This window comes from Gymnodraco acuticeps, unplaced genomic scaffold (genome assembly GCF_902827175.1).
Source record: "Gymnodraco acuticeps unplaced genomic scaffold, fGymAcu1.1, whole genome shotgun sequence".
Classification (NCBI taxonomy): domain Eukaryota; kingdom Metazoa; phylum Chordata; class Actinopteri; order Perciformes; family Bathydraconidae; genus Gymnodraco; species Gymnodraco acuticeps.
The window spans coordinates 5,679,996-5,694,458 of NW_022992351.1; the positions used below are offsets into that span (position 1 = coordinate 5,679,996).

A 14,463-nucleotide genomic window follows, 5' to 3' on the forward strand; every position below is an offset into this window, starting at 1 on the left:
CATTTTCCATTTATGGCATATAGCAAGAAAAAAAACACACATGGACATAATCTTTTAGTGGTTCAGATGTCAGAGGCTTAAAGTCCTGCTACAGAGTAGGGTTGCTGACCTTTGGGGAAACTAGGTCATGACCTCCTTGTCTGCAGAGCTGCATTGAGCACATTATAGGATCACTGCATATATTCCAATAGAAATCTAGGAGAGAGAATAGGCTGGCTTATGTTTCAGACTGTAACACCACGGCCAAAATCACTCTCACTATAGATACAAAATTACAACTACTGCCCTTGAGGAAATGAATGATCCCAGAATCATTATCTTAACCGCTGTTTGTGCACTTGGTCAAGATTGTTGACACACTCGGGACACACCGCTGGTTCCCATGCCCTGCTGAGACCAGCGGGGTCAGGGCAACCTGGCACAGGGGTCAAAGGTCAGCATGATGGGCCAAAGAAATCTCCTCAAATTTCCTTAAGGTGTTTTCTGAGATTTAAATTATTTGTTTTTAAAGTAGGAAGGTGTCTCCATGTACGCTTTTACCTAAATCCACTCAAAACTAATGTACCTTTTTGCGCCAGCAGCAAGTTGTTGTAACATTAATTAACTTACAATCATATAATATACGAATGATAGATAACAATATATTCACAGTGAGTTAGTGGCATGTACCTTACCATAGCTGTTTGCATAAAAGGTGAATGCTAGATAGTAAACAACATGTCCTGCACTTTTGTGGGTGGGGTGTACATCAGGAACAAAGCTGAGTTCAGAGAAACATCTTCTGGTATTTAAATCTTCTGTCAACACTTAGAGGATTTACTGTCCATCTGTTTGCTATTTTGTATTTAATAACATCATAAACATAAGTATATGTGTAGTCAAAAGTATGCAAAATGCCACAAATAAAAGCTCTAACAAAAAACAAGCCAGAAACTCAAAATGTAAATAAGTTTGCCATTACTTCATCACATGTGAGTCATAAAAATACATTTAAAAAAACATTTGAAATGTATACGTCTGTAACATGGACTTTGTTGTGCCGCTGCCTCTGCAACATGTAGATAAACACATTTATAGATTATTTGTGTAGCTCCCCAATAGTCACTGAGCAAAGTTAAAATTGTGTACCAGCGTTGACTTTAACCTCTCTTTGGTTATTATTTTCATTTTTATGCTCTCTGTTTTCCTATGCCATTAGTTTTTGGTCTATAGTTTTAGGTTTAATTATTAAGAGATATTTGTAACTGTACTAATTAATCCATTAGTGACACCATCTAGAAGTTGTTACAACCGCTTATTTTATTTTAGCCATTAATGACTAATAGGTATTTTATGTGGGTATATATTAATGCTGCCCATTATGGATACAAGCGATTTTCACCCATTTAATAATTACATGTTAAATTTGTACACACCAATTTGTTTCCTATCGCCTAAACCTCCAGGGCTGTACACAGTTTAATACTGTCAACTTCTAATTTTGGGAAAAACGAAAACGTCTTTTAAAACTACAATTCCCAGTAGAGACGTGCCATAGAGAACATGTTGCGCACAATAGCCAGCATTTGTATTTCTCAGGGGGGCGTTCGAGTCCAGTTTTGAATAGTCTGCCGTGGTTTCGTTCCATTTCAAAGAGCTTGATGCTCGGCGTAACCTTGCGCACTGCCACTCCAACATCCAATCCCAGAGCTTGTTGACTTATCACAAGGTTTGTCAAAGCGGACAGGCATCGTCACAACAATAGCTGGGGATTGTGGGTAGTGTAGTCTCTTTGGCGCTCCACATTTCAGAGAAAACAAGTTGTTTCTCAGAATTGAAGGGGAAAAACACAAAAGCATTGTACACAATTTAAACCTATCAATGTCGTTTAATTAACAAAGGTAATCTGGTGTTTTTGAGTTGATGAGTAGTGGAGATATCACTGTCAAATCAATCGACAGTAAGGAGAATACTTGGGTGTACAATTCTCCGTTATCCAATGGGAATGGACGCTCACATTGCCTTTAAGAGCTGCCGACATAAATGGATGCGGTGCTTCCCTAAGCGTCAAATACCGCCGCCGATGGGTATACATTGCAATCAGTTGAAAGCTCTTTGCGTCCGTTTATGAAGCTGAAGGAGCCTCGGCGCGTCACAACTGGATGCCACGGGACCCTGGCCAAGCGTCGCTCCTGGACGCTTAGGGAGTGAGAGTGTGTTGCTCTGTAGTATCAAATGAACCTGAAGTGGGTGAAAAGCAATCAGCGGCAACTCTTCACATTTCTTCATTGCGAAGGTAGTCTTTTTTTATGACATCACAAACTGAAAGCTGTAACTTTTGGGAAAGAGATGTTCAGCATTCACTTTTTTTTTCAAATGTATCTATCTAAGGTCACAGAAATATCACGTACAGATTCTGTTTTGAGATGATTTTCGGTTGAAATTAGCACAACCCTCAGCAGTTCTTTTGTTCTCCCACGCTTTTCTCAAATCAGCCGTCGTTTCTGCTGAAAGAACCGAAAGCCAAATTATCTTATCTACCTTTCATCTTCCAACATTTTTCATCTGCATCACATTTTATTTGAGATTAAAGTAGGGCTGTGTCTTTGTGCAGCACTAATTGCCATAGAGCTTCAGTAATTAAAGGACAATAAAGCCTTAGTAGTAATTAGTTTCTCTTGTTTGGTTGCTAGCCCATCAATTGTGCCTCAATAATACTGATCATTAGCATGCGCCTGGGCAGTGAGGGATGCTGGGAAAAGAGCCCTGCACACACAGCACTCCACATTCCATTCCCATGAAGCCATGGCACCGGGCCATGTGGTTAACCCTCTGAGTACCGGGCCTGGGAGAGTGGCAGCCTGTGCCTAACAGCGATGGCCCCCACTGTATGAATAAAAAAGGGTAAAGAAGAGGTTTCACTGTAACATAATAGACCTGCTGAAATAATAACCAGCTTTTTACACGTGTGAAGGTTGGGAACACAAGAGCTGCAGCAGTGGGCAGATGCTTCTGTCAAGGTTTGTGTAAACACAATTGTACCCCTCTCAGTGTTACATTTACCTAATGAAAGCCTGCCTGTAAAACTGTTTAGGAGCGATAAAGTGGATATATTATCACCTTTTTTAATCCTAAAAAGGCCAGATCAAATCTTTAAACAGAACAACATCAGGAGAATAACGAATATGTGTGTGCAGGCAGGGTGTATGGATTGTGCTGTAAACTGTGGCATAGTAATAACGCCAGGCAGCAGAAAATGTGCTCTGTTCTGTACTTTGCCTTGACATGATTGAAAGACAATGGTCCCATGGATAGGCCATTTCAACATCAAATGTGCATGCACATCACAGGGCAAGGGTGTGCTATCCATCACATTCAGTGGGCTGTCAGAGGCAGCTCTCACAGCCCCAGCGTCTCTCCGCACACATTTGCAACTGTGTGGCAATTTAAGATTAAACCTCCTTGTACATATTCCAGTACAATCTTTCACCCATCCTTAAAAGTGAGCATTGTTCCATGCTCTGCATTTCTAGGTGAGTTAAACAGCTTTCATTTGATGTTTTCTTGTTTTGTGCACATCAAAATAACACTCAACTTTAAGCACTGCTGGAGACAAAAACAACCTTATGATTATTGAAATGTACTTTTAAAAGCAACCAAACAACACCGGATTTATAAACTAAACTATCTAGGAGAGTTTAGTCACTGTTACCAAAGGCATACGGTAAAATTAGAGAGGCCTATCTAAGTGAATTTTGCTCACTGCCTTGGGAAATAAGCTGCGATAGGGTTTTGTATAATCAGGTGATATTAAAAGGATACATTAAACGGGTTCACTTCTTAGCCAAAAAGCAAATAAATAAAAATACATAAAAACATGGTCGAACTACAGAGAGATTGCGTGCAGCCACATCCCATCAGTCTTGGCACAACAGTCCAAATGGAAGCCTTTATGAAGCACTGATGGAGGCAGAGTGCGCTTTATAATGCACGTCCGTGCACACTACTACATTTGCAGCTAATCAGAAGCGCGCAGTTGCAGAAAGGAGAGCGGTTGCCAAGGCAGCCACCACTCTCCCCTCCCCCTTTCCCTCCGTTCCTGTTTCCCGTTTATTATCGGCAGAGGTCGCATGGCAGAGGGAAGACCACTTCTGTACTGGAACCAATGCAAGAATATGCACCTCCATAACAAAGCCTGTATGGACTCCTGAGAGCAGTAGTGGGAACACAGAGGCTGCACATTTATCCAGCCGTAGTAGAATATCTTTAATCAAGAGAATATTTTAAGTTGGAGGTTTGCTTTTATTTGTTGTTGAACATCGGGATAGTTTTGCAAACACGTGTGTTTCCGTGATATTTGCGCTCTCCGGTCTGAGTGAGTGAGTGTTTGTCATCCCGGCGCTGAGAGGAGGACTGCGCATCTTCACCAGAGTTGGTGCCGAAGTTCGGCCGCGAACGGATGTGAGGGAAGAGTGAACCGAGTAAAACTCCCCCACTTATTTTTTTGTCTCTCCTGCTTCGGCGTTGTGTGTTTGCTGAGACAATAGTGAGTCAAAGACGCTGAAAGTGATTTCATGCCTTCAGTCTCGCACAACCTGAGATGGACGTGAGATTTTATCCTGCGCCCCCGGCTAATGTGGGTTCATGCTCCCTACCGACTGATCCAAGTTGTCTGAGCTCCTTGGACTATTACCACTCAAACAAGGTAAATAACAAACTATATTTCCTCGTGCTTTTACATGTTTTATATATCACCTGTCCCCTTCTATACTAGCCTGCAACAATCACGTAATGCATGCGTTTTTGTATTCACTTGCCCCAAACACACACTTCATAAACACGTCAAGTGTCAGCAAATAAAGTGACCTGAGCTAGGATGGACAGGTTTTAATTAAGGCTTGAACGGGACACATAATTTGTATTCACTGTTACTTTTTCTGAAACCTGCAATCATTCTATTTGGCTGTTGAGAGAAAATACAACTTTTCCCCCCCTCCTCTAACCAACATGGTTATTATGTTATTTCCCCGGTGAGATTGTGCAGTTGTGTTCCGCGCAAAGCTGGCATTAAGTGTCCCACCCAATGTGAAATACCAGGGGCTGTATAGAATCCATACTGCCCCACTCTGCTCCAACATTATCTTCCCTCTCAATCATTTATTTTAGCTTACATGGGTTTTCCTCTGGGAGTTCAACGATTAAATGGATGTGTGCCAGTAATGTACTGTTAATTACTTTGTAAGTAGAGACCACAGAGTCTGGCTGGTACAAAGTATCACTCTTTTCTCTCAGTTTTGACACCCCGCGGCTTTCGGCTTGTGACCTGCACTGACTCCATTGCAAGTGCGCAGGTGGCATTTAAAACAACATTATGACTATTTTGTAGTCTGACATTTTACAATAGAAAACAATGTAAATCATCCTTTTTTGAAATATAAACAGTGAGTACTCGCACTGTTAGTATACATGTCAAAATAATTGGGGAACTACAAATGTTTTGCCATAGGAGATTAAAAAAAAAAACACAAAGTTAAATAAGATCACAGCTCAAGTATGATTACAAATACCACAATATATACCATGTGGAAAAACTAGGAAAACTATTGTAAACTGTTTGAAAGAATTTGACTTTGCTGTCACTTACCGTGTTTGAATAAACCAACTGGACCTGCTGTAGAGGGAGATGTTCTGGAGCTTGCTTTCACAGATATAGATTGTTTTCAGGTATATGAAAGTGAAAGGGAATGTTACATGGTTGGGGATGTTTTGTTTTTCTCCGTGTGGGCAATGGAAAGTCTCTGTACCCGAACGGAACATTTCAGTAACTGACTGAAAAGATCATCTCCCAATTTAGATCATAAAAAATGACACTACAATTAACACTGCTCAGGAAGGAAGCTTGTAAGAGTGCAAACTACTGAAAGAAAAAGGAAACAGGATAATTTGTTTTAGCTACTATAGCATTCGATTAAATAAGGTGTATTTATATGAAACACTGATAAGGCATGTGTACACCTGAGACACACAAATGGGCTCATATAACTGTCTCACAGGCTATGTCTTTGTAGGTCAAACGAATTAGGATCATCCTGCATTCGGATAATCTCAAGAATATGCCGATATCCCCACATTGCATGAATTCTGGAAACAAAGCAACTAGATATTAAATGATAGAAAGTGCTTTCACAAGGAAAGCGACACCAACTGCTGTCACCGATGCAAAAGTGTGGCTCCCCTCAACATTACAAGTGTTCATTTGAATTATTGAAACCCCTCCGCTCCCTTTGCATGAGGGACTTGGGGCTCTCTCTACAAAGGGAGGTCTAATTTGCTATCATCACATGTGTAACACTAACTACCTTCACTAGCAATGCAAATGAGGCCCGGGAGCAGCAGGGATCACTTGGTGTCCTGTTAACAGAGGGTCAAGTTCCCCTCCTCAAGCTTGTCAAACTGGCCGTGGCACTAAAGAGACATGTGATGGGTGGTGTAGGCACAGGATCTACGGATCATATCTGCTTGCGTTTAATCATCTCTGGCAGCTCTGGTTGGTCAAATTCTGCCCAAGTCTCTTTCTGAAGCAGCGCTGAGGCAAAAGGCTAATCATAGCATTAAGGTCAATTGTTTTTTATGGGCTTACTTTGCATATTCATGTGGACGTCTTGGTTTGTGGCTGAATTTGTTGGCCTCTAGTTTAGCTTGAGAATATTCTTCTGGGATAATATTATTGGAAAAGAGTCAAAATTATTTGAATAAAAATAAGCTTTTGGTAACATTGTTGCAATTTGGCAACCATGTTGAGATTTATCACCATTATACTCATTTCTGGCTGCTCCAGTATCCCTGTTTAAAAAAAGAAGCAATTTTACAGCCTGAGAAAAGATCTCTCCTTTTATCGCTGGGAAATGAACAGTGTTAATCTGACACACACACAGGCTTAATTGGATAAAATGAGCATGTGCTGGTATTTTAGCTTCATAGTCTGTTTATTTGGAAAGCTGTTTTGTGTGCTACTGACTCACTGAATGCTTCCGTGGCCACAAACATAGTTTGAGTAATTATCAAGTTTATTTCACTTCCAGGGCACATGTGTGCGGCTGTCATGTTTTCAGCCGTTGTCACACTGCTCATTTGGTGCCGCAGCTTGTTTAGTTTCTAATAGTTATGGGCTACTTTCTTCTGGATGTGTTCTTCCTCTCTGTGCTGATAATTATTGTAAACACTAAATGCTGCTTGAATAATTTCCGTTAACTTGGCAGTGTGTCCACGATGAACAAAAACGTCTTGCCTGTAGGAAACGCAAACCTTTTTTCAGCCTACATTTGTCACTGACTAGCGCTTAAGTAACATGAATCATCAAATCAGTTTGTGCTGTAATCACTGAGAAGTTCAGAATCGCAGAACAGCAAAAGGTGAAGAATGCTAAAAAGAGATGCATAAATTGAGCAGAGAAAGTACTTCAAGCACAGATTTAGATGATTCAGAAAGATCAATAAATAACCCTGAAGATTTCTATTTCAATGCTTTCAATACTCACTTTATTTCATTGTGAGTGTGTGTGTCTTTTGTTGCTGTGAAGTTCTCCCAGAGCCGAGGAGAAATGACACAGAATAATACAATTTTAACAGCTTTGTGCTCTGATGGTAATACAAAAATATGTTTAAATGCTTCTGCTTCCTTACAGGCTGCAGGGTACATATAATACTCATACATACAGTGCAAATACTAAAATACCATGTATTATATTGAAGTATAAAGATGCATTTTCCATTACACAACATGTGTGACTGTAAATGTCCGGCACCTTTAGTTTGCTCTGTGAAATGGGCACACAGTGTCTGCTCCTTTATTTGAATACCTTAATCAAACAGTGCTGCTGCTGGGGTGAGGTGCTGCATACAGTACAGCAATAGCATAGAGTGCAGAGAGAGCCCTGTGTTTATACACTCAGGCCCCACCCAGCTCATATATCCTCCCAACAACTGATATCTGCTTAGATAGGGCATGACTGAAGAGCTGGCTTTGTTAGTTGGTGGTCTGCTCTGCCTTTAGATAAGCTGCGGTATGATGCGCTCCATTTGAATGGCTTATCTCAGTTTTATTTTTTATTACAGGACTGCCTGGTGTATAGTGTGCAAAGGTTTGACTACTTTGCATTAATATATTCCGTGGATTTCCATCAACTGGTCAAGTGAAATAAGCTCCTAAACAAACACAGACATATTTATTGTTGGTTTTGGCTAAATGTACACAGGTTATTTTTAGAACCTTGTGTACTTAAGCATGGACGACCAATTAACCGGTCTCTGTGATGCTGTAGTGTATGTTCATGTTGAGTGGCGTTGTCGCTCTTAGCTAATGACAAACTCTGTGGTATGTGACAGAGAGGCAGAAAGGGAGAATCAAAGGATGAGTGAGAGAGTCAAATGGGTTGAAGTAATCAGTGGCCCAGTATGGAGAGACAGTGTGTGTGTGTGTGTGTGTGTGTGTGTGTGTGTGTGTGTGTGTGTGTGTGTGTGTGTGTGTGTGTGTGTGTGTGTGCGCGCATGCGTGCGTGCGCATGTGCATGCTAACTCGGGGCCATTCAAGCGTTTTGCTGACTACGGATTCACAATCACAATTGCTTTCATAGCCCGTGCAGAGGAAGGCCATGCATACCTCAGTAAGGGCCAGCGACACACATCGAGCTGGGCAAAAACAGCCACTAAATCATATTCTCCCTGCCCTGACACATGGAGGAGATTTTTAATATGGATTCCAACCATTTTAAATCATTTCATATTGGCTCGGACCTTGGTTGAGTCACAGAGCCACCACATGGCAGAGATTTCTTGCCTTACACTTTTTTTGTACCTCTCTGTAAAAAGTAATTTTCCCAACCAACCACAAGGTGTCTACTTTTGTGACTGAATTTTGGACATGGATATTGTTATAAGGACATAAACATGATGCTGTAATATAACATACTGTATCATGGATAACTTTTTCACCATTTAAATGCCCCTTGTGTCTTTGTTTTATTTTGAAATGCAGTGTTTTGGTGTGATGTAAGTTATAAGACAGTATGAATGTATGTGTGTGGTAGTGGCTTTGGTAGGGGAGTTATCCATGTGCTAATTATTGGCCCCGGCAGTGCTAAGCTACCGGCTCGTTGGTGGGTACCAGTGCGTCCCCCTCAGCGTCTGTTACCATAATTAAGACCAGCCGCCCCACTGTAGTGTGCTTACATTAGTCAGCCCGAGCCTTCCCATGGGGCAGTGCGATGGCATTCTTATTCTTATGGCAGGAGAAGAAAGAAAAAGAAACGACACCAGCACCTGCTGCAGAGGAGGCCCCTGGGTGTTTAGTTAAATGTTGATTATGTTTATTAATGGCTGCAAACACTCCGAAGGAACGACGTGTGACGGCGAGGCGAAATTGATGTGCAAATAAATCAGCACATCTATTTATTCATCTATCTATCTATCTAGATATATGTAGATAGATATTGTTTCTGTTGCAGTTTTGTGTTGTTTTTTTGTGGGTTAAGCTCAGTTGCACTGACAAGATTATTGGAGCTTGGAGCTCTCTTATCATGGGTTTTTAACACGAGACCTCCAAGTAACTCCAATTTTATTTTGTCAAGCAATGGAAAACAAAGAAACCCTCCCATGAGGAAGATAAGGAATGCTGCAATATAATAAAGCACAGATATTGCACATCTTCGCTCGTACAGAACCCGCAGCCAGTGTTTCAGTACTGAAGATAAACAAATGTAGACGACTATGAAGGATTGGACTGTAAAAGTGCATATGGGTCAATTACAGTTTATATGTATAAGAGCTGAAATTATGCCTTCAATCATCAGTCGCTTGACAGAAAAAAGTGGGACGTCTTTGAACTATGACTGTTGCTGCCTTTTTTTTCCTTGGACATTGTTATGATTTATTTTACTATCCAATAATCAACAGATAAATCAGTAATTTAATTAATCAATGATCACAGCCCTAATAGATGAATACAGAATGTCCAGTGTAGGCTATGTTCTGTTAGCAATCCAAAATGAAATACGCCAAGCATTTAATGAGTTTAAAGAAAAATTGTTAAAATATATATGTATGTATATCTATATTTACATACATATATATGGTGGATTACATTCTGGGGAGAGATAATTTACCTAGGGACAGAAGTCAGGAGAGATTGACCACTCATGTATGTATGCATGTTTATACAGTATGAACATACAGTATGTACTGTATGTGTGTATGTATGCATGGAAGAGGCTGGAAGCTGGACAAACATTCCCAGTTGTCCCAGCTTCCTGAGGTATGTCCTGTGCAAACACCATGGGCCATGGTATAAGCTCCTTGCCAGGGATTTAAGGCTCTTTCCCTCTCTTGTTTTCATTGAATATCCTTTACAAATATTATCGGCCTGGTGTCTGTGCCAAGTTTTCCCTGCGGCCTGAAGGGACAGAACCCATAACAAGTTCAATTAATGATAATAAATAACACATAAACAGCATCTTAAGTTTTAATATAGAGTATTGTTATATGTGTGCCTGTAAACCAATCTTATTATTTTGGAAAATAGATTATCAATCAGAAAACCTTTTAAAGGTTGCTATTTACTTGGAAATCTTTAACTTCTAATCTCTGTGCTGATTTATTTTGTTAACTGATTGACATGCATTGATTGGAACTGCCACAGGTTTCCAATTCAGGACGAGAAGGTTGATAAATCCATATGATCCTGAATTTGCTCTCTTTCCTCTGTTCCCAGCTGTGACCGTCTAGCCTGGTCCCTTGTCTGTCAGGAGCATGTGTTTATTATGTGTGACATATTTAGCAGGCAGATATAATTGCCTGTGTAAGGCTGTAATCGTTTGCGTCCAATTCAGTCAGAAGAGACTGTGGGAGCCCACAGAGCCACCGAGGTAATCAAACTGTGGCTCATTCTTCCTCTTTGCGAACTAATGATGAGCCCCATGATCGTTTACAATGGGCAGAGAGAGAAGTGACAGAAAGTTTAGTGGTAGTACTTCGATTTTAATTCTTGCAATTTATCTGATTTAAGACAAGAGAATAACCTGAAACAGAGAGAAATTGAGAATTTGCTGTCGGAAAAATAGACATGAGGTTGCTAAAGAAAAAATAGGGGGGTAGAGAAGTTAGAGGAGACTTGTGGGTTTAGAAAGAAGGGAGAGCGAGAGCAAGAGGCCCTCTCTTTTTGTTCTCGACCTATTTAGTCTCAAGCCGGCCATGAGACATGTCGATGAGTGATGTCGCTAAGAAAAACAAACGACAGAATGAAAAGTAGGATTTTGGAAATGATGACATAAGGTCAACAGTGTTATGCTATCGAGGACTCGTTTCTGTAAATGCTTCAACAACCTCATAGCAGCTGAGCAGGGTTGTCAACACACAGGAAGGGGAAACTTGCGCATATCTTTTTATAGAATTGTTAATAACACAGTAGACAGTAGTTAAAAACCATAGCCTAAAGCAGCACTTACTGGCACAACCCACGTGAACCAAGCAATGTGTGTGTGCATATGTGTGTATGCATAATTTGGCGTGTGTTGCTGGTACCTAAAGAGGGTTGGAGGAAGTATTCAGATATTTTACTTTAATAAAAGTAGCAGTTCCAAACTGTAGAAATACTCTGTTATTGGTGACAGCCTTGAAGTAGCATTGTGTTGTGCTTTTGACATTTTGTTTAATAGGGGTGACTTAAAAGTTAATTTAACTCAAATTACACTTAATGTTTTTGCCTATAGTTGCATGGTTTTGTTTACCCAGGTGTTCAAAAACTCCATCTCTGAGATGCCACAAGAATACAATGGAGGTGTTAAGAATTTAGCATTGAAAAAAGACGTTTAAGAAATACACAGCAGTCTTCCCAGAATCAAAAGAGCACACTGCAAACTGTTTTCATAGGGTAATTTTTTTGGAAGAAGTAAGTAAGTGGTTGGTTTGGAAATAATTTATTTTGGTGCTACCACCCAGATATTGCAGATACCTTGTTGAACTTTCATTCAGCAACAGGTACAGTTAGGCCAGCGACTTATCCAGGGCACCGGGGAATGTCATAACCAGGAACAAATGTTTGTGGCAGCCGGGCATTGAAAGGTAGTGAAACTGAGAGATAATCATGTTTTATTAAGCCTGATAATGCAGCCTAATCTGTGACTCGGGTTACACAGTGCTTTGTGGGTAATTAGAGATCATGTCGTACGCCTGGCCTGATGAAAATGTGCACTCCGCCCTAATCCCCTCCTATCCGCCCTTCACCCGCCACCCCCCTTCTTCTCTTTTTCGATTCTCTACCTTGCTCAAAAAAACAACATGCTTCCAAATGAGCTGGCTTCCTGTCAAGGAAACGTACAAATAAACAAACATGGCAGCCATACTTAAGGTAGGTAGTCATCAGAAAGCGTAAACCTTGCTGTAAGATATTTGGATACGTGCTTGGGTGCTCAGAATTCAATAATAGGAAGTCGACAGTGGAGCACTTTGTGGTTTGCTTTGTGGAACTTGTTAGATGAATGACTAATGCCTCCTGGCAAGTGTCCCAGGTTTACTATTACCAAAACAATGGCACTTGATACAGAGCACCGTAGACTTGGTTTTCACACAGACAGGAGCTCAGGCTGCTGTTTTCTTTTGAACCCTAAATGCTGACTGCCCATTCATGCAACATCGCCGAACACAGAGACACACACAAAGGAAATTCTCAACTGACACGGTGACTTGTTGAAAAACACAACGGCTTCTTTCATTGCTTATGTCCCCAATGTTTCATTGTTTAAAACTGAGAAATGTTTCCTTTCCTTGGAATCTAGATTCATCTATCTCCAAATGTAAAATAGTGTAGATAGAGTATATTTATACGCACGTAATTCCTTGGATTATAGCAACTCCATTAAAGGGTCTAAACATCAGGTGGAAAATAATGTTTGCAATATGGTACATTTTAGAGAAAACGCAAACTGCCGCCCAACATAGACACAAGAAACTGTATGAGTGCAAAGACGGATGAAAGCGGGTTTAAACTCACTGAGTTGAATGCAGTGTTTCCCCTTCAATCTTTGTCACGCCTGGTGGTTTCAGCTAAAAAAAACCTTTACATAAAAGAAGATATGAAAGCAATAATGAAAACCAACCATATAGAAACAGTATGTATTCATTTCCTCTGCATCTCAACACCATCTTACCTCATCCCACAGCATGCGCTTTATGAGTCATTGAAGAAAGTGCAAACTATTTGAATATTTTGAGTACAAATGATACGTGCTGTCACACGTTACAGTAACGCGTCACAAAGTAACTGTAACGTCGTTATTTTGGCAGTAACTAGTACTCTAACGCATTACTTTTTAAATCCAGTAACTCAGTTACCGTTACTACATGGTGCGTTACTCCGTTACTCCGTTAGTTTTTTTATATAGTCAACAGCCAGGCGAACAGAGATGAGAACTGTACTTAAGTACAGTACTTGAATAAATGTACTTAGATACTTCCTGTGTCACATGCGGAGACGGGCTGTGGGCGTGTTTGTGTTGTTTACTAACAAGACTATCATGGCGGCGGCGGAGCTCAAGTCTAGTTTCTCCACCTGGAGATATTCTCACTATTTCACTTTTGTCGAGCACAAAGAAAAGAAAGTTTCTGTTAAATGTAAGTTATGTCCTGGCGGGTCAAAGAGCCTATCTACTGCCCAAACCAGCAATTGAAATCTCTTAAAACATCTGCAAAAACAACATGCTGGGACGAAGCTAGTAACTAAGACCGGCACAGACCCAGACTCATCCAACGCCACTCCACCTCCACCTAAGCAACAGCGGCTGGATTTTAACCGAGGGACTGCTAGCCAGGGGAAAGTCGATAAAGCCATTGCACGGTATGTTGTAGAACACATGCAGGCTATTGCTACAGTGGAGTCACCCGCTTTCAGGGAGCTAGTTAGCATGATACCATGTCCGGGCGGCACACGGCATATGGGACGGAACACTTTTTCCAACTACCTGGAGAAAGAATATACAAAAATGGAAAGCCAGCTAATATCGATGCAATCCAGATTGCATATAATGCATGTCATGCATGTCAAGTTGATCAACAGATTGTATTATTCTCCAATGCAATTACAGTACTGAAATGAAGGCTATGAGGGCATTAATGGGAGCCCTTTTTTTAAGTTAAAAAAAAGTTACTTTTCACAGTAACGCATTACTTTTTGGTGTAAGTAATCAGTAAAGTAACTGAGTTACTTTTGAAATGAAGTAGCCTAACTAGTAATGGTAACTAGTTACTGGTTTTCAGTAACTAGCACAACACTGGTTGTCATAGACACCAGCGTTATATAATACACTTTTAAGTGTAGCATTTAACACATTAACTTCATCAGGTCCACCTTCTTATAAATGCTAATTATTTTAGACACAGAAGACATAAAGTACTTTGGATATTTGTCCATAATGTTCAGCCATGAAAAAAAACAAGC

The 14,463-nt window shown here is 40.5% G+C and overlaps 1 protein-coding gene across 1 annotated transcript in view; it reads left to right on the top strand.

Moving 5' to 3' along the window:
- Positions 1 to 4,098: 4,098 nt before the first annotated feature.
- The window catches only part of LOC117541978 (TOX high mobility group box family member 2-like), a 72,825-nt gene continuing 62,460 nt past the window's right edge, over positions 4,099 to 14,463 (top strand). The window contains 1 exon segment of the mRNA XM_034209373.1: positions 4,099 to 4,684. Coding sequence (XP_034065264.1) covers positions 4,580 to 4,684 — 105 coding nt within the window. The 5' untranslated portion in view covers positions 4,099 to 4,579.